The 26,810-nt window shown below is 45.8% G+C and overlaps 1 protein-coding gene across 4 annotated transcripts in view; it reads left to right on the top strand.

Annotated features, from left to right (window-relative positions):
• MSRA (methionine sulfoxide reductase A) overlaps positions 1-26,810 on the top strand; it is a 205,773-nt gene that overhangs the window by 136,483 nt on the left and 42,480 nt on the right. For all 4 annotated transcript variants that reach the window (XM_083494814.1, XM_083494813.1, XM_083494815.1 and 1 more), the window contains one exon: positions 6,887-6,993. In XM_083494814.1, coding sequence (XP_083350940.1) covers positions 6,887-6,993 — 107 coding nt within the window. The remainder of the gene's footprint in view (positions 1-6,886; positions 6,994-26,810) is intronic.

Genomic DNA, 26,810 nt, shown 5'->3' with positions numbered 1-26,810 from the left:
AATCCCCTTTTCTTTTTCTCAAGAGACCAACCTGCTCCATTCACTCATTTTTTCAGTTTGTATCAGATTTTCATTACTGCATCCCATTTCGCCTAAAGGGCCTGTTCGTTTGTCACCGAGCAAGGAAGCCTGAGCCTTTTATAGATGCACAAGGAATCTATCATCTGCAAATAATTAAAATTAGTCACTAGAAATTACATTGTTTTTTCTAATGAACAGATGTGTCTTCTTAGAGGAGTGGAAGAACAGCTGTACCCATATAGAATGTGAAAGGAGGCCTAAGCCACCATTATGCATTCTGCTATGAGCCTGCTATTTCATTTTGACATGTTAAAAATGAGGAGGGAGTCAACCAGCTACAAATCCACATAAACACCGTCTAACCCACATTTTACCAGCTTCTCCCACTAGAATATTATGGGAGCTTTGTTCAGGCAGGCTTAAAATGGTGATTGCATTACAAAGATATGCTGGAGTCTAGCTTAAGGTGGTGTCTGAGCAATGGAGCAGAGATGCACATTGTCCTCAGATTTCTGGTTTGGTGAAGAGATAATAATAATAATAATAATAATAATAATAATAATAATAATAAATTTTATTTATATCCTGCCCTCCCCAGCCGAAGCCGGGCTCAGGGCGGCTAACAGCAATAAAACAGTATAAAAGTATAGCATAAACAACACTCTAAAATCATTCATTATAAAATTAATTAATTCAGGCCACTGGCAACCATTGGGCCAGAGCTCCGCGAAGATTGCCGAGGGAGGGAGTCAGGCTGTGCCCTGGCCAAAGGCCTGGTGGAACAGATCTGTCTTGCAGGCCCTGGTCTCTTGTGACAGAGTGTTCCACCAGATCGGAGCCACAGCCGATGAAGTGAGGCAAAGTAGAGTGTGCCCAGGCAGGTGAAACTATATATGGCAGCACCCCTGGCAGAGCACATTGAGAGTGTCTCACAGAGTTCTCTCAAGCAAACTTACAGGAAAACTCTTTGAGCTTCAACTCCCGTCACGAGCCTATCTTAGCAAACATTGAACCATTGGTTTGCCCTTTGAATATGCCACACTTCGGGCTCCTGAACTGGCAAGTGACTCCATAGTACAAGCAGGGGTCAGCAAACTTTTTCAGCAGGGGTCTGGTCCATTGTCCCTCAGACCTTGTGGGGGGCCAGACTATATTTGGGGGGGGGGGATGAACAAATTCTTAAAAGGTAAAGGGACCCCTGACCATTAGGTCCAGCTGTGACCAACTCTGGGTTTGCAGCGCTCATCTCGCTTTATTGGCCAAGGGAGCCGGCATACGGCTTCCGGGTCATGTGGCCAGCAGGACTAAGCTGCTTCTGGCAAACCAGAGCAGCACACGGAAACACCGTTTACCTTCCCGCCGGAGTGGTACCTATTTATCTACTTGCACTTTGATGAGATTTCGAACTGCTAGATTGGCAGGAGCAGGGACTGAGCAACAGGAGCTCATCCTGTCGTGGGGATTCGAACCGCCGACCTTTGGTTTGCAAGTCCTATGCTCTGTGGTTTAACCCATAGCGCCACCCTCGTCCCATGAATGAATTCTTATGGCCCACAAATAACCCAGAGATGCATTTTAAATAAAAGCACACATTCCACTCATGTAAAAACGCGCTGATTCCTGGACTGCCTGCAGGCTGGATTGAGAGGCGATTGGGCCGGATCCGGCCCCCCGGGCCTTAGTCTGCCTACCCATCATACAAAGCATATGGGGCTGTTATTGCCTCTTCACCTCTGCTCTACCTCCAGCTGATGCCTTTGTGAAACCTGAAACGGGCAGTTAAGTTTGGTAAAGCAGAGGCCCTGATTTCCTTGTGGCCTACAGCTTCACCAAGGACAGTTGCAGCCGGGAACTTAGCTGCCGAGTTCCTCCTCCGGGTGTAGAGCTTCTCCCCTTGCCAAACAAGTGGGACGGCCTCAGTGCCAGCTCATTAACATGCCGTGACCTTCTCTTCAAAAATTTCCCTTTCCCATTGGCGACTCTCAAGCTCTTTTCGCAGGAATCGTTACAGTGAGTGATGAGATGAAGCCAGGGCGACACGGTACAAATGACTTCTGCTAAATAATCATATGATGAGCTGCAGGAAGGGAGTTTTATTAGTCTTAACTCAGCAGGTATTGATTGTGGGGAGAGGAAAATCGCGGATCGATATATCAGAAGACAAGTGACAGCTGCAGAAAACTCTGTAAATCAAAGATACATTTTTACAACCAAAGTAAGAGCTATGAGCTGCCCTTTACAGTTTCACTGCACCACGCCAGAGAGCGTTTCAGAGCGTAGCAATTTGTCTCCATTACCACTTGGATCCTTTGAGAATGGAGGGGAGCGGAAAATGGTTCCATTAGGTTCTTGCCTTTCATGAGAGAGGGAGATTAGGAGTGCCATGTGTGTGACTCTCAAAATGCCATTGCAATCCAAGTTTACACTAGAACTGAATTAAACCTGGTGATTCCACTTTGAAAAGTAGCATGGTCAAAAACCTGGATTATTCATCTAGTTGCTAATCCCGCTGCAAGGATTAATTTTGGCTTCTACTTGATCTGTAGCTTATCAACACCTGGTGAGTTTTTTGTGACTACAAAATGCTTCTTAGATATGGTAGGCATTGTTCGATGCATTCAAGGCCGCCTTTGCTTCCTGGCCCAATGACACTGTTGCATTACATTGGAACAGGAGGCTTAGGCAGCTGTGCAACATATTATGGTCTGCATTCTGGTGTGCTCTTCATCCAGTTTGAAGCATGGCATAATCTCAATTCCAGTGCCATATTTCAGCTACTGTGGAGCATTTCTATAACATACTGCTCACCTTTCCTGTTGGAGGCCTTTTCCACATCAGAGCTTCTCTTTCAGCTGATCACAACTTCCGACAGTTTTAGCTGAACAGTTTTTCTTTCACTTTCAGTTAATTTCACCTGCACAGCTGAGAATTAGTGCATCAGGTTTGGCAACTAACATGCATATGCACATTGAAGACCACTATAATCTTCCCCAGAGCAAAATGTATGTAAGCAAAAACCTTGCTTTGCTCTGTGGCTCTTCCATCCTAACTCTTGCACAGAGGCAAGTGTGGTTGTGTCTGTGTGTGCCTTTCCCTGCCACCCTGCCTAGCCTTCGGGTGGAAAAGCTGACAGACATCGTTTTTCTCATGACCCTTGTTACCTCTGGCTTAAGGTATGGTTTGCTTTTTAAAAAATCTTTAGAACGGAGCAATGGATCCAAACTACAAGAAAGAAGATTCCACCTAAACATTAGGAAGAACTTCCTGACAGTAAGAGCTGTTTGACAGTGGAATTTGCTGCCAAGGAGTGTGGTGGAGTCTCCTCCTTTGGAGGTCTTTAAGCAGAGGCTTGACAACCATATGTCAGGAGTGCTCTGATGGTGTTTCCTGCTTGGCAGGGGGTCGGACTCGATGGCCCTTGTGGTCTCTTCCAACTCTATGATTCTATGATTCTACCTAACGGAGAGCTCACAGCAACTCGGAAATACAGGAAGCACACTGAGTCGTCACACCATTTGATCCATCTAACCCTGTCTTTTCTGGATTATTGATTGCAGTGGCTCTCCAAGGTTTCAGAAGGGACCTACTTAGTCCTACCTGGAGATGATGAGGACTGAACCTGAGATGTTCTGCATCTTAAGCAAATGCACCAGCCCCGAGCAGTGGCCTTTCTCTGTGTAACTGGCATGACCCAGGTCTAAGTCAAATCAGTTCTAAATTCTGTTGGTTCTGGTGAGAGAATCAAACCCATGCTTAAAATCAGTAGAACAAGTAAATCCTTAGTGTTGGCTGGGTGAGGTGGTCCTTGTTTCACAGATGCCCACGGTTCAAACTATTTTGCATTTCTTGAGGGTCAGCATGGCAACAAGTTTCCATAGCAGACTAGGCTCCATTAGTATAAAGGTAAAGGGACTCCTGACCATTAGGTCCAGTCGTGGCCGACTCTGGGGTTGCGGTGCTCATCTCGCTTTATTGGCCGAGTATATATACAGTGGTACCTCGGGTTACATACGCTTCAGGTTACATATGCTTCAGGTTACATACTCCACTAACCCAGAAATAGTGCTTCAGGTTAAGAACTTTGCTTCAGGATGAGAACGAAATCGTGCTCCAGTGGCGCAGCAGCAGCGGGAGGCCCCATTAGCTAAAATGGTGCTTCAGGTTAAGTACAGTTTCAGGTTAAGTACGGACCTCCGGAACGAATTAAATACTTAACCCGAGGTACCACTGTACCATTAATTCATATTCAGCCAATTGTAGGGCAGTGTCATGGTGGCTTCTCATAGACTGTCCGCAACTCTAAAGTGCTAGTACAGGCATGGGCAAACTTGGCCCTCTAGATGTTTTGGGACTACAACTCCCATCAACCCTGACCACTGGTCCTGTTAGCTAGGGATGATGGGAGTTGTAGTCCCAAAACATCTGAAGGGTCAAGTTTGCCTATGCCTGTGCTAGTACTTACTAGAAAAGCTTTAAATTGCCAGGTTTCTGCACGCAGTTTTGGGAGCAAGTCTTTACAGACCCAGCCACCCCTCAAGATCAACACACTGGGTCCAGCTTGTGATTTTTTTCAAACCGCCTGGCCAAAAATGGTAAATAGACCTTCCATTTTGGCGACTGTGATACAAATCTAAGGTTGCTCCGAATTTGCTAATTAAGGCATCACTGGGGGGAGTTAAGGCTTCCAGGTGGAATTTTAAGGTGACACATCTCACACAGGCAGCGTAGTGCTTGCCTGGGTAGACTTTCTTCTTGACAAACAAAAGGATTATCAGGATGGGTCATTCTACACTATTGTTTCCTAAATTGAATTTCTTGCCTCATTTGTTGCTTATTGAGATTTCCACAAGCAATAGTTGCCAGGGGGAGTTGATAGTAAGCACCAGTGCTGCTTTGAAGAAGAAGAAAAGTTTTTTTTTAAAGGCCACATTGATTGCAGGCGGAGATGAAACAGCGTACAGGGGGGAGGTTCAAAAAGTATCTACATGGTGCTTAGAGAATAACTTGCACCTAAATATTAGTAAGACAAAGGAGATGGTGTTGGACTTCTGGAGGAAGAGAGGGGAACCGTCCTGTTGTATATCGGGGGGGCTGTGTGGAGAGAGTCTCCTCCTTTAAATTTCTAGGAGTTTACCTTAGGAAAATCAACATAACTCAGGTGGTCAGAAAGGCCCAACAGAGACTCCCATTTCCTCAGGGTTTTGTGAAAGAATAATGTTAAACAACAACTGAGGAACTCCTTTTACCGGTCCACAATAGAAAGTGTCCTTTCATATTGTATCACAGTGTGGTATGCTGGCCTGACAGCCACGGGCAGATAGTCTCTACAAAGGGTGGTGAATACAGCACATGATATCATGGGCTGTCCCTTGAATCCGCTGGATGACATCACAAGGGATTGATGCCTTAGGAGAGCGAGAAAAATTCTCAGGGATGACTCACACCCCGGCCAGCACCTCTTTAATCTTCTACCCTCGGGCAGGAGATATAGAAGTATAATCAGCCGTACCAACAGGCTAAAAAATAGCTTCTATCCGTGGGCTGTTAGGCTGTTGAACGAAAAATAACATAGCAAAATTGACTTGCAAGGTGGAGTGTTTGATAAGAGATTGAGTGTTGGGGGAGTGAGGCTCGTTTAATTTAATTGTACACAGGTTGTACAATGACAATAAAGGTATTATTATTATTATTATTATTATTATTATTATTATTATTATTATTATTTTCTCTTGAAAATAAATGGTGCACTTATATGAAACAGCAGCAATAAATGGGGCACTTACATGAAACGTGCATTGCCTCACAGGGTGGCAAAATCTCCCTCTTCCCCTGGCCTGCCTTTTTTGCAGTCCAGCGGGCAAACTATTCCATTTCACAAGCAAGTCCAAACTGTTTGACAACGCAGCGCAGCAGTGGCGCAGTCCCAGAGTCATTTAGATAACCATGGGTGCAACACGCGTGGGGTGGCTTGTGTACGAGAGGCAAAGGCGGTCTGTCCTGTTATGCCACCTTAAGGTATGGTCTCATGCTCACTGCTTCTGCCATTATCCCTTGCCATTTGGCTCCTCCCTTTCCTGAACTGTTTCCACCAACCGCCATTCTACCTGGCTGCTTCAGAGGTGCCAGAAAGGCTGTCGTCTGTTGACCTGGCCGGGGCCAACTTCAGCTTGGCTCTTGCCACCCCCAAACTTCCTTTGTCAGTGGCCACTCCACCTTGTCTGACTGTGCGCCAACTCACAGCATAATGCCATCAATTTGGTGTGTGCATCCATACTTTCACTCAAGCATCTCACAGTGGCATGCAGCCCTCTCTTAATCTTCAACCCATTTCCCTCCAGTGACAAATGAGCCTTAGGCGTCTATTGCACAGGGACCTCCTTCTATTTAAAGCGGAGCAGGATTATAGGGGAAACTTTCCAGCTCCTATAAGGGTGCAGAACCGCCTCCTCCGATAAGCACTCCCCACTCATTAGAGAGTTTCTAAAGGCCTCTTTACAGTTGGGTTCTTTGAGTGATTTTATGATACCCCCTTCCCGTTGTTTTTTTTTTTAAGCAGCCTCTTGATTTCAGTGAATTAAATGACAGCACATATTGCAATCACTCTCTTGATTTCTCTTAATGCCTTACAGCTGTACTTGGCTGCCAGTGATGTCACCAAGCCATAATATGCATTCACTTCTGGTTAAGCAAGAGGGAAATACTTGATAAAAATGTCAACTGTGGGCGTACAACACGCAAAGGGCTTGTTTTTCTAAACCGATGGCAGGACAACATTAACATTAGATTGATTGGTTATATTTTCACCCTCTGGGGTGTAGAACTGAGCCACCCACACCTTCGTCTTCTTTTTCTTCTTTAATCTTAGGGATGAGGCAGGGGAATGATTTCGGCACACAGTATCGGTCTGCCATCTACACGTTTTCCCCAGAACAGATGGAGGCTGCTTTGAGATCCAAAGAAGATTACCAAAAGGTAAGGCTGAGCAAAACTTAACAGTGAGGGGGACCTTCAGGTCTCCCACAAGCACCCAGCCTTTGGGGGGGGGGGGAATCCATAATCAACTTTTTAGCCATCAGGCTGTGCTTTGCTGCAAAGTTTCACAGAGTTCTAAGTACCAGCCTGAGTTTTCCAGCCTTCCTGGAGACTAGCTCCCTGTTGGGTTTCCTGCCTGGCTATTACTGCACTCACATGAGAGATCATTTTGGCTTCGCTATACTTGTTTCATGGTGTCGCACCTAGCAGAAGAGAGAATTCATCACTCTGAACCGTGAACTCCATGCTGATGTTGCCATCTCTCCCTGTTGGAACATCTGGGGTTTGCATGACATTGGTTTATACTGTTGCAGCTTCTTCTTCTTCTGCATTTAAATCTGCCGGCATTATCCTTTTTTTCTTAATGCTTTTGGCAGTCATAGTCAAAAAGAACTCAGCACCAGAGCAATGCTTTTCATATTCCTCCCCCAAGGGAGCCCTTTCCTTATCTGTTTGCTTGCCGCTGAGTCTATGCATTTCTCAAGGAACCTATGTCAGATTCAGAGTCCCATTCAGCAGTGCCCTTGATGTTGACACAGGGCACTGGCTGAACCTCTTGGGCTTTACCATTGGTCCATGTCAACCCAAGCCTTCATTAATGATCATTTCCTGGAGGAACCGCTGATAAGCTTCTAAGGAAGCCTAGAAAGAGTTTGAACAATGCACTAGAGAGAGATACTTCAACAGGATGTCAGTTCCCAGCTCTGTAGTCAGACATGGACTTACATCAAGGAGCTCTTGATTACCAGGAGGTTGTCTCCATAGTTTTTGTCTGGGGGTATCTTGGAAGGTTGTGCTGTTGTGCTCAGATCCAGCTTTCGGAGGTCCCATAGGCATCTGGTTAGCTGTTGCGAGAACCAGATGGGCCATTGGCCTGATCCCGCTTGTTGTTGTTGTTGTTGTTTAGTCGTTTAGTCGTGTCCGACTCTTCGTGACCCCATGGACCAGAGCACGCCAGGCACTCCTGTCTTCCACTGCCTCCCCCAGTTTGGTCAAACTCATGCTGGTAGCTTCGAGAACACTGTCCCACCATCCCGTCCTCTGTCGTCCCCTTCTCCTTGTGCCCTCCATCTTTCCCAACATCAGGGTCTTTTCCAGGGAGTCTTCTCTTCTCATGAGGTGGCCAAAGTCTTGGAGCCTCAGCTTCAGGACCTGTCCTTCCAGTGAGCACTCAGGGCTGATTTCCTTAAGAATGGAGAGGTTTGATCTTCTTGCAGTCCATGGGACTCTCAAGAGTCTCCTCCAGCACCAGAATTCAGGAAGCATCAATTCTTTGGCGATCAGCCTTCTTTATGGCCCAGCTCTCACTTCCATACATCACTACTGGGAAAACCATAGCTTTAACTATACGGACCTTCCTGATCCTACAGGCTCTTCTTAAGGTGTAAAGCCCTTAAGAGTGACTGGCAATTGGTAAGTTGGCCACTTCTTTACATACTAAAGCATGCAATAGCATCATCCTTGCACACCTGAGACCTTCTCCTGCAACCATATGCTTTACCTCTGACTTCTCACCCCCAAACATATTGGATTTGCTCTCTTTGTCAGCTGGGAACCTTTGAAACTTGGGTTTACAATGTAGTTTTCCTCCCCAGAGGGCTGTGGGTAGTTCTAGTTATGTCGCTGGCCTTCTTGCTCTAAGTGTTGTTATTTTATTTAAATCCTGGAGAAAGTTGAAAGAACAACTCTTTCCTTCCTCACCTCCAGAAATTTGCCATGGTGAATGCCAAACGGAGAGGGGGACAGGACAGTGCAGTACCAGACCTATAGATTTAGGATTGCTTGGCACAGATTGTCAGCTGTGTCCTGTGAAGGGTTAAGCAGATTTTAAGCTGGCAGGTTTGACTCTCTTCACTGCTCCCACAAGCTGAGGTTCAGTGTCCACAGCTCCCCTCCTGGTGTGCTCACCCTGGAGCTGGCAGTCCTGTCATTGTCTGTCTGTTTTGGGCTGCCAACTTGGATGGATAAGTACTGGCCTGTGTCTGACTGATAGGAGGTCGGACGTGACCGCGCGACCACGCAAGCGTTGGCCCTCTAATCAGGGATGGCAGCCTGATTTGTGAGGGTCTCTGTGCCTCTAGCCAGCCCTTTGCTTCCCTTTCCTCCTTACTGATAGGATACCTTTCCACAGGCAAAGGTTTTAGGTGGGGGTTGTGCATACGGGTACATTCAACACAGTCGCTCCCTACTTGCAGCCCAAGATGATAGACTGTACCCCATGCATATTTGACTTCCTTAAAGGAGGAGACTGAAGAGGTTTTCGATGAATTGAAAGAGGTGATGCTGTTCCAAACATACTCACCAGACTCTTTCTCAGTGTCTCTTTATCTCTGGAGTGGTTCATTTTACTACTTATTCCATGTATACCTCGTTGTTCTCTTTTTCGCCTTACTCCAGGCTGTTCCGTTGCTTCCTCCCATGCTAATATTCTTGCATTTTAATTCTGCGGTTCCCCTTTCTTTACCATTTTTCCTGCTTATCAGCACAGATGTTTCTTGAAAGATCAAGTCAGTGGAATTATTCATAGGAAGTTTAAATGAAACATGTTTATCTGTTCTTGGGACAATATTGTCCTTAATTTAGGTAATGTGCAGTGTCTTTTGGAAAAAATGAGCCCTATCGGGGCTTCAGTACATATGGAATTGCAGTCTTAGATATTTAATATACAGTATGTTAAATAATCTTTCTGCAATCTCAGTGAATGAAGGGTGCAATTTAGTGTCGTTTAGCTGTAATTTTCAGCGAGCAACTTCCAGGCAAAGAGAGTCAGTTGCAGCAGAAAAAGAACCAAGAGGCTTGTGGCACATTAAGGGATAACCAGTATTATTATAGCATAAGATTTTGTGAACTAGAGACCGCTTTAGCAGATGTGGGTGTTAAGCAGCTGCTTAGGGCTTAAGTCATAAGGAGTGCCGGGGTGGGGATTTCTCTCACTGTCCTTCTGTGGTGCAACAAGCGCGCTCTGGAAAATCTGGGGCAGTTGCTTTTGTGTGTTCCTTATCTGACTTGTGGACTGAGTCAGTGGGGATAAGTAAGTTGCCGATCAGCATGTTATACCTGCTTTTCTCAGTATTAGATGTTTTTGGCTGGGAAGGTGGGCTAGAGGAGTTCGTAAATATTCCCGCAGAGGCCATTGCCTGGACTCAAACCCGCAACTGGTTCTGAACATGGGACACAAAGGGTGTCAGGCAGCAATTCAGACTTTGTGACACTGTCCAGCTCTGGCTGAAGAAGAGAATTGCAGAGCCATACCATCAAGGAAGCCTCTAAAGAAACTTATTTAATTTTATTTATTGAAATATACTGTACATAAGCCACACTTCCATAAAGTATATCATAAACTTTAAAGGTAAAGGGACCCCTGACCATTAGGTCCAGTTGTGACCGACTCTGGGGCTGCGGCGCACATCTTGCTTTATTGGCCGAGGGAGCTGGCGTACAGCTTCCAGGTCATGTGAGCAGCATGACTAAGCCACTTCTGGTGAACCAGAGCAGCGCACGGAAACGCCGTTTACCTTCCCGCCGGAACGGTACCTATTTATCTACTTGCACTTTGACGTACTTTCGAACTGCTAGGTTGGCAGGAACAGGGACTGACCAACGGGAGCTCACCCGGTTGCGGGGATTCGAACCGCCGACCTTCTGATCGGCAAGTCCGAGGCTCTGTGGTTTAACCCACAGCGCCACCCGCGTCCCTCATCATAAACTTTACGACATGCAAAATAGAATGAAAGCAGTAAAGGCATCCATAAATTGGCTAAGGACCAGCCTGTTTCTGGTCTCGGTTGATTTCACACATGCTTTTTCATTCTGCTTTCTTCTTTTCTTTTTACGTATGCAAGTTTTTATTTAGACGTTACTTGAATATATATGTTATCACAACATTTTGATTAAGGACTACTTTAGTTCAATGCATTCATTTCTAAACACAGTTTATCATAAAGCACGTATTTCTTTTAATTCATTTGGGTACATTTTAGAGCTAAAATCTGTATCATAACATTTGGAGAAGAGCAAAATCCAAAGACAATTACATTCCAGTCTGTGTTAGTCTGGAAGGTGTTAATTAGGTTAGTTTGCTTGAACATGCAGATCAAACAAAATTCTCCTCCATCCCTTTGGTAGGCCAGGGTAGTTCGAGTAATCTCTGACCCCTAGAAAGCCTTCTGATCTGCTCCATCCACCAACAGAATTGTAAGATCCATTGCAGCAGACCCCATCCAGGCTGTTTCTCAGCAAGGCTCTGTTGCCTCTACTCTGACCAGTCACAGAAGGCACATGTCAATTGGGTGCAGATCCCTACAATCTCTTAGCCCAAGGGATGCCACGGATAGGCTAGGTCCTTAGCTGGTTCTGGCACGTGTGGTGGTGTGCCAGGAATATCTGTGGGTTGCACTTCATGGCCCTGGACACTTGCACAGTGTGCTCCAAAACATATTTGCCTCAAATCCGCATTAATGGCATTAATATATTTGACTCTGCAGTTGTTGCTCATGCTAAATAGCCCATTTATCTCTCTGTGCAACTGTCGGGCATCACCTGCCCTGTTTCTGTGTTGGTGTAATCATTTCTTACTATTGCAATTGTTTAATTATATCTTGTGTGATCATCTCTCCCCCCCTCCCCCCTCCCGCGCCCCTCCAAACTTGTCATTATCTCTTCCAAATGTGCAAATTGGTGTTAAGTATCAACTGCCACAGCAAATAAACATCCACATTATTCAATGGCATTTTATTGCAGCAAAGGGGAAAGCTGCTGTAATTGACTTGCCTGCTGTAAGATGTTGAAATTCAGAATTATGACCACGGGAGAACCTGGTTTATTTCATTGCCCTCTGGTGGCCTTGAGACATGACTGCAGCACAGTCAAATGAAGCAGCTCACATTTGTGCCTTCCTATACTGGCTGAAGTTGCCTTTTTCTCAGTAGCCACATCGGTATGTGCTCCCTTCCCCTACATAGGCTATTGTGTATTGTTGTTGTTGTTTAGTCATTTAGTCGTGTCCGACTCTTCGTGACCCCCTGGACCCGAGCACACCAGGCACTCCTGTCTTCCACTACCTTCCACAGTTGGTCAAACTCATGCTGGTATCTTCGAGAACACTGTCCCACCATCTCGTCCTCCGCCGTCCCCTTCTCCTTGTGCCCTCCATCTTTCCCAACATCAGGGTCTTTTCCAGGGAGTCTTCTCTTCTCATGAGGTGGCCAAATTATTGGAGCCTCAGCTTCACAATCTGTCCTTCCAGTGAGCACTCAGGGCTGATTTCCTTAAGGATGAATAGGTCTGATCTTCTTGCAGCCCATGGGACTCTCAAGAGTCTCCTCCAGCACCATAATTCAAAAGCATCAATTCTTCAGCCTTCTTTATGGTCCAGATATCACTTCCATACATCCATGCTATTGTGTATTGGTGAGAGCCAATGCTCCTTACAGGATCAAGGCCCCACGGAGTGCAGAACTTGGTCAAAGCAGCAAAAATTGAGAAAGGAAGTCAGTTCAGAGCGGCAGGCCAGTGGGTCCCAGTAGAAATCCAAAGTCCAGCCAGATCTCAAATCCAGGGAAACAGTCCAGAGCAAGAAAAGGCAGGAAAATAGAGTTCCTTATTACAGCTGGAGATCAACTTGCCAGCAGATGTGCTTTAAAAAGGTAGGGCCGCTGGAAAGCTGTGAGTCCTGTATGGTAGGGCTGGTTCTGAGTACCAAAGTCAAACACTACCGAAACTGGCACACTCAAGCAAGATCAAGAATGAATCCTGACAATACTCCTTGATCCACAGGAACCAGCAGAGGAAGAGCACAGGCACGCCATACTTTTTCAAGGGCCATTCCCAGCAGAAAACAACAAATTGCTTTTTAAACCTTGCTCTGCAAAAAGCAGCTCAGCACTGGGAATTACCCCAAACGGAGCCTAGTTAAAAACTGGATGTGTGCTTGGGTCTCGGATGCTCAGTTTCTGTCTGTTGCCCACATGGATCCACTGCTGTACCTGAGTTTCTGTGGGAATATTTCATATGTTTCAACGCCTCCTCCCAACCCTTTTATCACAGTTTTTGCAGGCTAGCACATACCCCTCCAGCCATCTGATGCACATGTCTGATGCTCCCAGCTTCCATTTTACGGCCTATAATGTATCCCCATTTGTTGTCTATTGGAAAGCAGGGAGGTCCCTGGAACCGAGTAGAAAACACCTGTACGCTTTTTACAAAAGCTCAGCTGCCCATTAGTTTTACTCACAAACCCAGCACAGGGAACTAAACTTGTAGAGGGGTTGGTGATGAGGCCTGTACACTGCGTTTGTCACATTAATAGTGGCTGAGACTGAAGGGCATATGTATAAACGTTTGAAAACATTTTGGCCATGGTGTATTAACTATAATGCAGAAGCATAAATGGAACAATGAGTAGTGATGTTTATTTGGCTATTGAGTTAAAGTCACTCTTCCTTCTCTATTTTCAAGGGGAGAAAGCAGTTGCCTGGAGGTTTTTGTGAATTTATTTCCATCAATCAGTTAGTTCAGTGGTTCCCAATTAGCTAATTACCGAGGACCTCGTACTTATCAATAGCCAAGCCATGGACCCCTTTACTTTTGAATTTTTCTTTTGCAATTTTTAAATTGATTTTCATATTATATATTTATACATTCTTACAATATTAGTAACCTAAAGGATTACCACTTCCCTCTACCCCTCTTCCGGTTTTCTTGTTTCCACACTATAATATTTACACATTGATTTATATCTGCATACTGTTCATATTGATACATGGTTCTTTCTATAATCTCATATAGAATGCTCCATCAATTATACGTTGTAAGGTTTATCTCAGACCTGCCAGTGTTCTTACACGTAAACAGTGTTTCTCAAGGTAAGTTATAAATTTCTTCCAGTCTTTTTGGAACGTCTGGTCGTCCCGCTCATGATTTCGTCCCGTCAGCCTGGCTAATTCTGCGTACTCTACCATCTTTGTTTGCCATTCCTCGATAGTCGGCAGATCTTGATGTTTCCATCCTTGAGCTATCAAAGCTCTGGCCGCCGCCGCATACGGAGATAGTTTTTCGTCTTCTGAAAATTTTGATAGCTCTATGGTAGTTATCTCTGCAAAGCAAATTCTTGAACAAAATGTGGTGTAGCCCCTAATAAGCAAAGGATTTTAGGTATATAGTGGTACCTCAGGTTAAGTACTTAATTTGTTCCAGAGGTCCGTACTTAACTTTGAAACTGTTCTTAACCTGAAGCACTACTTTAGCTAATGGGGCCTCCTGCTGCCGCCGCTGCGCCGCCAGAGCACGATTTCTGTTCTCATTCTGAAGCAAAGTTCTTAACCTGAAGCACTATTTCTGGGTTAGCTGAGTATGTAACCTGAAGCGTCTGTAACCTGAAGCGTATGTAACCTGAGGTACCACTGTACTAAAAAAAAACAACAGACTAGGACTGAGTGATAGTCTGGTTTTCAACATCGTGATATATCAGCAGCTAAACACCGCAATATTCTGATATATCGCAATGTCTGAAATTGGAGATCAGGCGTGGGGGTGAGGGAAGGACCAGTCACAGAGATTGGATGGGTGGGGGGAGGAGAGGAAGTGGAGTCACTCCCGCCGCATGGCTTGAGTGGGAAGGGGTGGGGGTGGGGGACGCATCAGCCGCTGTCAGCGGGACAGCCAGCGAAAATGCATGTCCACTATGGCTTCTTCTTTCCTGCTCTGCTTCGGTGCCTGGGGAGAGTAGTGCCACGATGCCTTGAAGTCAGAGCGATCAGCTGCCCTGGTCTCAGATAAACAGTGTTAACGGCCGAGATCATTGTGCAATATCGGCAGTGCCTGGAAATCGACTGCCCTGTTTTCCCTCGCGCGGGGAGCGATACATTGCAGCATATGTAACTGCAAACAGTTCTCGCAGTGTTATCACCACTACAGTCATACTTTGGTTCCCGAACGCTTTGCGACACGAACGTTTTGGCTCCCGAACGCCGCAAACCTGGAAGTAAGTTTTCCGGTTTGCAAAGTTTTTTTTAGAAGCCGAACGTCCAACATGGCTTCTGCGGCTTCCAATTGAGTGCGGGAAGCTCCTGCAGCCAATCGGAAGCCACGCCTTGGTTTTCGGACGTTTTCGGAAGTCGAATGGACTTCCAGAACAGATTCCATTTGAGAACCAAGGCAAGACTGTATATTGAAAAATCGCGCAGCACTAGAACAGACCATAACATTTGTGATATTACAATGTGAAAATGACAAAAGTATAGTTGCAGGGGAGTTAAGGGATGGAGCTGTGGACCTTCTGGGTGCATTCCACGGACCTCCAGGGGTCCATGGACCCCTGATTGGGAACCACTGACTTAGTTGACTAAAACCTCGGGGATTGATTGGTAGTGAAAAATAAGTATATTCTGTAGACGGCTACTGGGAAAATACTTACAGGCTTTTCAAAAATCTCTCAGATCTTCAGCTTCAGGGATTTCCCTCGAAACTCAGTAACTAGCCTTTCGTGAATGGTGATTGTTGGGTCTGCAGCTAAAGATACAGCGAAAGATGTCAGATAGCATAGCTCACCTGGGCAGCTGGAACCCAGCCATTAATGCTCACCCTCAGCCTTTATCCACCCGAGTTCTGACACAATAATATTGACTTCCCTTACAGAGTTGAAAGGATTACTGGCATTATACAAAGCTTGTAATGTAGAGGGCAAAGCAGAATATAAATGTTCATGGTACTGCATGTAAAAATGTGGAATGTGTTCTGCGGTGTTAGTGGGATCGAACACCTGGTTTGCAAATATAGGTTTGTTTCTTAGTTTCTTCAATTTATTGGTTTGTTCAAGACAGGTAGAGTGGCTTAATTGTGATGAGCTGATTACTCATTTCTCTAGATAGGTTTAGTTGAAGAATGGAATGTAAGTACCGTATTTTTCGCCCCATAGGACGCATTTTCCCCCCTCCAAAAATGAAAGGGAAATGTGTGTGCGTCCTATGGGATGAATGCAGGCTTTCGCTGAAGCCTGGAGAGCGAGAGGGGTCGGTGCGCACCGACCCCTCTCACTCTCCAGGCTTCAGGAAGCTATCCGCAAGCCTGGGGAGCCCGCGGGAGTTCCCGCATAGCTCCCTAGGCTTGCGGAGAACTGCCTGCATCCCGAAGCCTGGGGTGCGCAGCGGAGCACACCCCGGGCTTCAGGCAGCTCTCCGCAAGCCTGGGGAGACCAGCGCCACGTCTCGCCGGGCTCCCTAGGCTTGCGGATGGCAGCCTGTTCTGGGGGCTGGGGTCAGGAGAAGCTCAGGCTTCCCCTGCCCCAGCCCCGCGCCTGGGGGGAAAATAATTTTTTCCCCTTTATTCCCCCCCCAAAAAAACTAGGTGTGCCCTATGGGGCGAAAAATACGGTATATCCCTGTTGCTGCTGTTGTTACTTTCAGGCAGCGCCTTATTTACAAGTATAAAGTATGGAAGCTTACCTGAAACCCACACACTCCACCCTGAAAGGCCCATCTCCTTGCCCACTGGGCTGACTACACACATGGTCAAGGGACCTGTTTCTTCGTTAGTATATTACATGTTCCAGGTGTGAGCCCTGTCCAGACTGCAGGTCCCAGAACTAAGCACTAGTCAGGCCTGGGGCAAATGAAACTTCATAGACACTCTGCCTGAGGTCTGGCAGCAATGATTAACATGTGCGGTGTGCAGACAGCAGCTGTTCTTATTTGAGCAGCGATGACTGGTACAACTCCAGTATCACCACTTCATAAATGAGTGATAACTTTGTTGGATGGGTAGTTAAAGTAGATTTGTTCAATTGTTCTGGCATTTCAGGGGGTCTATTCTTTGGGATTCCAGTGCAATGAATTTGGGGTTCATGTATCATTAATTTCCTGTGCAAATCGCTAGAGAGAGAAAAGAGATTCTCTGTGCAGGAAGGCTTTCTCCCCCATCTTCCCAAAACATTGGGTCAGAGTTGCATTTGGTTTTAAAACAACACTCATTGCTTCAGGTCTGTAATGGAGAAGAATGCAGTGTGTGTGTGTGTGTGTGTGTGTGTGTGTGTGTACATGTGTACACACATATACAGCGTCTGGGATCAACAACTTTGGCCACAAAAACTTGGCCAAAACCTCAACTTTTGTGCCCCGATTTCCCCTTTTTGAAATATGGCAACCCTAACATACATACATACATACATACATACATACATACATACATACGCACAATTTCTGTTCTCATCCTGAAGCAATGTTCTTAACCCGAGGTACTATTTCTGGGTTAGCGGAGTCTGTAGCCTGAAGCGTATGTAACCCGAGGTACCACTGTATATATGTTATATGTTTTTTTGTGTGTGTGTGTGTGTGTGTATATGTGGTGTGTTATATATGTGGTGTGTTTGTGTACAGTGGTGATGGCCTGGGACCCTTTAAACAATGGAAATGGCCCATCTTTGCACTTTAAAAAGGACTCGCTCCCCCTGGTGGGAATGTATAATTCTGAGCGCGATCATCTGCCTCTCGGCCTCCTTCCTCGCCTCCTTGCTGCCCCCCCCTTTCCGTGCAGCACATTCATCTTCTTTCACGTGATGCCTCGAATGTGCTACCGAGCTGCAGTGTGGTTGCCATGGCAGCCAGCCTGGGGAGCGTGCCCATTGGCTGCATCCTCAAAAGGAGGAAGAAAAGGCCCGCCGTGTCAAGGGTTGCCTGCGCAGGGTGCCTGCCTGCCATTGTTTCCCATCAACCCTTCGCCTGGGACGCATTAACAGGCAATGTCAAAGAAGGGCATCACCCGAGAGGTCACTTGAAGGGCCAGCTGCGCACCCTGCCCGGCTCGTGCTGTCGAGAGCCCCCCCCTCCCCACCTGCCCTGGTCCCCTGCCGGTCAAGGCCATTATCTTGACCCTCGAGTGCTGGTGTCGCCAAAGGACAGTCGTCAAGCTGGGAAGTGCGAGAGCGCTGGGCTCCTTTTGTTTAACATCTCGCTGCGTTTCCTTTTGAACTGAGTGGGATTCAGACGCAGTTGCACGTGGGGGCCTTTCCTCCTGCCAGTTCAAACGGCGGAAATGCAGATGACAGGCCTCAGATATTATAATTAACTTCCATTTACAGCACAGCTGTCATCAGAATTGCTATGACAATTGAGGGACCGAGAGGGCCATTCTGCACCTGGACCAGATTTAATTTTAAACTCTGTTCTCCTTTGATCCATGCCCTCTCTCTCTCTCTCTCTCTCTGCCTCCCTCCGTCTCTCACACATTCTGTTTAAAAATAAATGTTTAGAACTCCTAAGCACCAGCCTTAGTTTTCCAGCATGCAGGAGCGCAACTGCTTTAGCTTTTTCCAGCTCTGCTAAGCAGGGAGGGGGAAAGCACTTTGCGCATGCCCAGAGTCACGTTATCAGTTCATAGCTGTATTAGCAGCACCAAGAAATATAGCACCTAGCTAATGTGACTTTTTGGAAAAAAATTAGATGGTTTGTTTCAGGACCGTCGACTTATTCAGCCTGTGTGTTTGGAACTGCTCTGGCCCAGCCACAGTGCGTATGCCCGTGACAACGCTAATGTTTGCAATAGCGTTATGAAAACCTGAGGCTTATTTCTCTCCAGCTCAGCCCCTGGTCCCACGACCACAACACCAATTGCTGCAGGTGTGAGCAGACGCACATCTCAATATAGGGATTTGTTTGGCCCTTTTATTCTGGTCCAGCAGGGCTCGTCTTATGATCCTAATATAAAGCACTGCAAAGAGCTTTGCTGCAGTAGGAACATTATCACACGCCTAATGGTTTAGGTTTTTGTGGGGGTAATTTTTCATGTACAGATCTTTCCATACCAAGGACCCCGGGAAAACAAATATCCTGTAATTTTGAAAAACATTACCTCATTACAAAGATTCCTTCCTTCCTTCCTTCCTTCCTTCCTTCCTTCCTTCCTTCCTTCCTTCCTTTCCAAACCATTGTCCCATCTATGTGTTCATCCCCACCTCTCCCCATATCAAACCTCTAGATGGATTTTTTTTTTAAGGCCTCTTCTGAGAGTGCAAGCAGGGATCACTCTCAGGCAGAAACCCTTTCTTCATCAGAAGTCAATGCCATTTTAAATTGGTTAAGTATTTCCAAAATTTCTGGGGAAAGGCCATTTTTGAAAACATCAGACCTTAGCCATTTTAGTCACTGGCATACCTTGCTCAGGGGTCAGATTCTGCACCCCTTCCCTGTCACTGCAGATGCGCATAGTTACTTCTGATCAAGTCAGTTGGAAGAATCCTGGGTCCATGATATCCAAGCCAATCTTAAACAGCCCTCGAAGAATCCAACTTTTCTAGCTTGAAATAATACATTTGATTCTCTCTGCAGCGTATTTTTCCTCACCTTCCAAATTCAGGCCCCGGGAGACTAGCAAATCCGTCCTCAATCCTCCTTTCCACAATAAAATCTACTAAGAGATAAACTGATTCTGAAGAACTTCAGCTATATCTTATCTGACTTTGTTTTTTATTGGATTGTTTAGTTTAATGAGGCACTCTCTCGAATGATGAATGATTGGGAGTTCAGCTCCCATTTCCCTTGAGCACACAACAAATGATAAGAGCTGCATTAAGCATTAGTCTAAGTATGCTGCAGACCAGGTGCACCAGGGAAATGGAGCCCCAGCTGTAGCATAATTACCTTAGAGGACCTCTGTACGTGGACGGGGCCTACTTTGCTTTATGATCACGGTACCTGCTTCTCCGATGTATGGAAGCGAGAGCTGGACCATAAAGAAGGCTGATCGCCGAAGAAATGATGCTTTTGAATTCTGGTGCTGGAGGAGACTCTTGAGAGTCCCATGGACTGCAAGAAGATCAAACCTCTCCATTCTGAAGGAAATCAGCCCTGAGTGCTCACTGGAAGGACAGATCCTGAAGCTGAGGCTCCAAGACTTTGGCCACCTCATGAGAAGAGAAGACTCCCTGGAAAAGACCCTGATGTTGGGAAAGATGGAGGGCAGAAGGAGAAGGGGACGACGGAGGACGAGATGGTTGCACAGTGTTCTCGAAGATACCAGCATGAGTTTGACCAAACTGCGGGAGGCAGTGGAGGACAGAGGTGCCTGGCGTGCTCTGGTCCATGGGGCCACGAAGAGTCGGACACAACAAAACAAAACCTGCTTCTCCCCGCCCCGCCAAAAGCTCATGGCTTCTTCCAGCTGTTGGTTAAATGAGGGCATCTTGCTTGCTTGCCAGGAGCAGAACCAACCTTTCTGAATGCTACCACTCAACGCGAGGGGAGAGTGTTTTTGGCGAAGTTTGTGCTGGCAAATCGGATGATGCGTTTGGTAGTTAGCTGCCCCCCCCCATGGAATGACAGGGAGGTGGTTGACATGAGCAGGGTGCCCACGAACGGCCGCCGCGAGAGGTGCCTTAAACTCTCGTGAAACTTCTCATTTGCAACGTTCAAGCGTAACGCGAACCACAGGCTCTCTGCTCATTGCAGACGTGGCCTTGTTGCTCAAGGAATCCCAGAGCTGCAAGGACCAACCACGTACTCATCAATGGAAAGAGAAGAATCACATCTAACACTGGCAGATCGAGGGAACTCTTTGCTTTGGTTCCCCCCAATCATTTTTATTATTTTTTTCCAAATATCTTAAACACAAGAAAGCTTAACAGTATTATTCTCCTTTAAATCTATATCTTATCCGAATTAACAAGAAACATGAGTTTTATTTCAGTCCTGTGGGTGTCTTTATTTATGTACAGTTTTCTCTAAGTATACCATAAATTTGGACCATTCTTTTTGGAATTTCTCGTCGTCCTGCTGTCTGATTCTTCCAGTTAACATTGCTATTTCCGCATATTCCAATACTTTCTGTTGCCGTTCTTCAATTGTTGGAATACCCTGTTGTTTCCATCTCTGTGTGAGGAGTAGTCTTCCTGCTGTTGTGGCATACAGGAAGAATTTCTGATCTTCCTTTTTAATGTCCTCTCCAACCATTCCTAGCAAAAATGCCTCCGGTCTTTTTTATAAAAGGTGTACCTAAATATCTTTTTAAACTCATTATACACACTATCCCAAAAAGTCTTCACCTTGTCACACAGCCACCACATGTGGAGAAAATTTCCGAAGGAGCTCTTTGGAGGCATTTGAAACATGGTCCGTAGGAAAGAGCACAGCCTGCACCACATCTCTCCACCAGCAAGGCTGAAAAAGAAATCTTAATTTTTGTTTCTTTAAAGCTATATGTCTCCATTGTCTGCCTCGTCCTCTTTCCTGGGCTTTCTAGCGCTTGCCCTCCTGCATGTTAAAGTCTCTGCCCGATGCCTAGGAATTATTTTAGTTCTCTTTGGTGTGATCCATCAAAGCATTAACGGTGCCTTGGAACATCATTGTAAATGGAGCGACTTTTGCTTGAAGTCAGCTGGACACCCACATCACCCAAACACCCAGATCACTGCCAGTGTCTTTGCTTTTATGTTATCCTCCCACACCCCCACGATGTTCACACGCAAGGATAAAAAGAAGAGCATAAGATGCAAGTCTCCAAGAATGGATTGATGAGCAGGGTAAGCGAGAGACATACTTGGTCACTGTTGTTTAAATGAAATAAGAAGCGGCTCCTTTATTTTGCTGCAGCAGCTATGAATAAACCAGAGTTGCCCAGTAACTGGGTTTTTCAGCTAAATCCTCGTCAGTGCTAGAAAAATCAATGCCCAGCTCCCGCTTTCTGTAGATTTACCAAAGTGAACAACTGTGTACTGAAATCAAAGGCATTTGCCCACATGCTCCCACTCCATAACTTCTGCGACATTTCCCTAAAATTCTAGCCTTATAGTGGTTAATGAAAAATGGCTGTTTTGGAAAACAAATCACTGGTTTTTCCTTTCATGCAATATCACCTTGGTTTCTTAATTGCAATGATATATACTGAGTATTGCAATTAATAACACTCTCACAGGTATATAGCAAAACACCCAATTTCTCTCTGGATATGTAAATAATAGAGTATAAATGATGTACATGATCAGATTCTTTTTTCCAGGATCTTAGTCATTGCAAAAAGCTATGAATGCTTGCCATTCCCTGCACCTCAGAATGCATTTGTGGGCCATTGCCTGCTTAAATGTATCTGAGGAAGAGCAGTAAGCTTTCTTGTTAGTAAAGGGTTCCAAACTCTTACACCATTCCTCAGCAGATTGATTGTTGTTATTTTCCCAGTTCTTTGCAATGATCATTTGGGCAGCAGTTAACAAATTCCAAACAATCTCTCTTTTTGTGTGATTGGCTTTGGGGTTGTTGTTGTTTTTAACATACCATATTTTTCGCTCTATAACACGCACCAGACCATAACATGCACATAGTTTTTAGAGGAGGAAAACAAGAAAAAAAATATTCTAAATGAAATAGTGGATATATGATTTTTGTGGTTCATGCTGTGGCCACAGACATGCGATCTGACAGTGAGTTAGGAGTAGCCCAATGCAAAAATCCTGAGGATCCATGTGGATCCATGCTTTGTAACCACGGAGGAGGGAAGGAAGGGGAACCATGGATCCTCTGCTCACGACTGCAGCAGATCCCCCCCCCCACAGGCATTCGCTCCATAACACGCACAGACATTTCCCCTTACTTTCTAGGAGGAAAAAAGTGAGTGTTATGGTGCAAAAAATACGATACTTTCTCGTGTCACTTAAAAGGAGAACTTGTGGCCTATGCAAAAATCCAGCTCCTGTTATTCCTTGAACATCTGCTTCCGGTACCTTATAACAGTGTTGTACCACTGCTAGAGACATGTAGTAAAGCTGTAGCTGCAGCCATCTGCTGGTGATATTACTGTACATCACTTTAATTCAACTATAGTTTTTTTGGTTGATAAAATGTGCAATCTCAGTTCAATTAAAAATACAATGCAGATACTTGAAGCCCAGCCCTGTAAATGATTTAGGAGTGTTTATGACCTGCCTGTTGATAGGAAGAGGCTTCAGAATATTCCTAAAACTGCATAGTCTTGGGCCTAAGGGGTGGAAACTCCTGGAAATGGAGTTCTACCTTTGCAATCTTTCTGTCCTCCCTGTGTTCCTAGTGGTTAAACTCAAGAGCGCATGTACGGTTGGCATTAATGATTTTGGCCTGGCCATTTTTGGATCAAGTCTTTTTGAGGTCCTTAAAAAACAAAACCCCCCCACAGATTTTCTTTATGGAAGATGCAAGGGAGCTCTTGGATTTACAGATGAGCCCATGCTTTCAGCACCCCTTGTTGTTGTTTAGTCGTTTAGTCGTGTCCGACTCTTTGTGACCCCCTGGACCAGAGCACGCCAGGCACTCCTGTCTTCCACTGCCTCCCCCAGTTTGGTCAAACTCATGCTGGTAGCTTTGAGAACACTGTCCCACCATCTTGTCCTGTCCTCTGTCTTCCCCTTCTCCTTGTGCCCTCCATCTTTCCCAACATCAGGGTCTTTTCCAGGGAGTCTTCTCTTCTCCTGAGGTGGCCAAAGTCTTGGAGCCTCAGCTTCAGGATCTGTCCTTCCAGTGAGCACTCAGGGCTGATTTCCTTCAGAATGGAGAGGCTTGATCTTCTTGCAGTCCATGGGACTCTCAAGAGCCTCCTCCAGCACCAGAATTCAAAAGCATCCATTCTTCGGCAATCAGCCTTCTTTATGGTCCTTCAGCACCCCTGGTCATCCCTAAGGGGACAGATGGTTCTTATCAGAGGGTTGAAGACGCCTAGCCAGTTTGATCACCGGCAAAATTAAAGGGGGCCAAATAACTGCATCTGTGTTTACCACGGAAAGCAATTCCTTCTTCAGTCACTATCGAATATCGGCCCTAGTCAGGAGGTGGACCACAGTGCCCTGCTGCAACAGAAGCTCATGTGGAGCTCAGCCCGTGAAGAACAGCCCAGCGGATTGTTGTCATCATCGAACTGGGAGTTGAAAAAAAGTCAGAGTGTCTTTCAGACTGTTCAGTGTTTGCACTCTCTGCTTGACCATTGCAGAGGTGCAGTTTCTAGTAACAGCAGCGACTCTTTACTTTGCGGTAGTTGTTTGCCCTGAGAGCTGGACCATAAAGAAGGAAATGGCATAGAGGGGGGAAATTCTGTAGCCTTGGTTCAAGAAGCCGGGTTCTCCCCCAAACTGGCGTGCTTACCTTATTTTGAACATTACTGCTGGTACCACATCCACACAGTATCACAGACATACCCACTCCAAATAGGAAATGCAGAGGAAATTACTGGTTCTCTTTGCAAACACAGATTTAGAAAAGGTGTGTGTGTGCAGATTTTAAACCTGCTAACCTTGACACATCATAATTAATCCACATGTGGCATTGTATCTGCAGGAGAATGAAAAGAAGCTCTCAAAATATTGGTGTGAAACATCCTTACCGCATTGTTTCTTTAACTGGAATCAGAGAGGCACATGAAATGGAGGTCGCTTAATGCCATCACAGAAATAAAGGTATTGGGAGAGGGAAGGGGGAGACAAATAGGAACGAAACAAAGGGAGAGAAGGGCTATCGTCTCCAGCACACTATTGTTTATGGCAAACTTGTTTGGCTGGATTGTACATTTTCCCATTATCTTAACTCATAACGAGCCCACAAATTGCATTCCTTGGTTATTGTGAAGCCTGCATACTGTTAACCCAGCCACGAGGGTGCTAGAGTAGCATTATTTAAGCATCATTAGTATGCGGCAAGGTGCCTTGCTTCCCACTTAATCCCTTTGCAAAGTGGGCCTACAAGCTCTCTGTCTCTTTGTTATGACAGCGCGAGTCTTCATGCTTCTAATGCAACACTAATAAGACTTTAAACTAGAGAGCTAAATTAGGGAGACGGGGAAATTGAGACGAGAGAATAAGACCCAGTGAACGAGGAGCTGGGAGGATAAGCGGGATGGAGGGAGAGCCGAGGTGGCGAATCAGATGTCCGTCAGAAACCCACAAGCAGGACCCTAGCAGAAGTGTCCTCTCCCCTCCTGTGGTTTCCAGCAGCTGACAGAAGCATTGCTTCCTCCAACTGTGGAGACAGAGGTTCATCATGGTTAGTAGCCGTTGACAGTCCTCTCTTTGCACTGATGGAAAATGAAACTGATTAAAATGGACTATCGTTGATAGATGGGACAGAGGTGGCGCTGTGGGTTAAACCACAGAGCCTAAGACTTGCCGATCAGAAGGTCAGCGGTTCGAATCCCCGCGACGGGGTGAGCTCCCATTGCTCGGTCCCTGCTCCTGCCAACCTAGCAGTTTGAAAGCACGTCCAAGTGCAAGTAGATAAATAGGTACCGCTCTGGCGGGAAGGTAAACGGTGTTTCCGTGTGCTGCTCTGGTTTGCCAGAAGCGGCTTAGTCATGCTGGCCACATGCCCCGGAAGCTGTACGGCGGCTCCCTTGGCCAATAAAGTGAGATGAGTGCCACAACCCCAGAGTCGGCCACGACTGGACCTAATGGTCAGGGGTCCCTTTACCTTTATGTGTCCCTATATTTATCTGCATGCCTTGCAGCATGTGATGGAAGAGAACAGCCATACCTACTTCTGCCAAGGGGCTCATCTAGGGCTATCCAATTTTGTTCTCGCAGCTTTGAGGGGCAACTTTGGGCAAGAGAGAGTGATACCCTCAAGGCCAACTTGTAAGTTTCACGGCCTGGAGAGGGGGATCTGAGAGCAGGTTCTGTTCATCAGCTACCACTGGTCTGGCTGTTACGTATATTCGGGGAACGAAAGGAGCATCAGCTCAAAAACGTGTAGGGAGGAAGCCTCCTAGGTGCACTGACAACAATTTATTGCCCCAATCTGTTTGTCAAGGCTCTCCTACAGAGACACTCATATTAAGTCGAACTCATCCATGACTCGCTCAGCACATCGATGGCAAGACAATTGTGAAATCTTTTTTAAAAAACCAACCTGTTCAATAGGCCATCACAGTATAGAACAATATAATGGAGGGATATGCACAATGCAGCAAAAACCAGAGGGCATCACAAAACTAAAACGGAGACAGATACAGTCATATCTCATGCTGAGTTAGGTTTGTGCTACGTCTTTTCGGCTTGCTAACTTGGCAAACCCGGAAGTGTATATTTACGGGTTTCACCACGTGTAGGCACGCAGAAGTATTCTACGCGCTTCACACATGTGCAGAAGCGCTTGTGCAGAAGCACCGCTCTAGTTGCGGACTTTTCGGGGTGCGAACGGCACCCCGGAACAGATCGTGTCCACAACTAGAGGTACCACTGTACAATATGACAAATGTGGTGTGACACAGAATGAAGTATAAATCAATGAAAAGCAACTAATTAAAACTTCATAGTTCAAATGGCACAGTTACCAAGGCCAGGTCAGCTGGTTCTTTGCCTAGGTTTAGTTTTCCCCATCATACTATTTTCTAATACGAGTTTTAGGTTATTAGTGGCCATATAGGCTGATTCACACAACTTGGTTAACCACTCTGTGGGTTAGTGAGGCCCTGTGAATGGAGAGGAGCTGGTCCTCCTTACTTCCACCCTGAGCTAAGGCAAGGTTTGGCTTAGCATGTTGCCCGAACAGGGACTTGTTGTTAAGTTCTCTCTTTATCCTTGCTGACCCTAAGCTGAAGCCAAACTACATACATGTGCAGGTTGCATGGTATCTTCACATACCTGCCTCTAAGAACTGCAAAAAGCATTATTTGGAACTTGGCAAATGTGAGCTCTTTCCACAGATGAAACCTACTAATTTTAAATTAGAAATCCTGGTTCACAAAAATGGGGAAAAAAAGAAATCCTGGTTCAGATTGTGGGAGAAGAATATCTTCAATGTATAAACACATCACATTATTTC

The sequence above is a fragment of the Podarcis liolepis genome (assembly GCF_965112155.1).
Source record: "Podarcis liolepis genome assembly, chromosome: 3".
Classification (NCBI taxonomy): Eukaryota; Metazoa; Chordata; class Lepidosauria; order Squamata; family Lacertidae; genus Podarcis; species Podarcis liolepis.
This window is presented reverse-complemented; position numbering and strand designations above follow the sequence as displayed.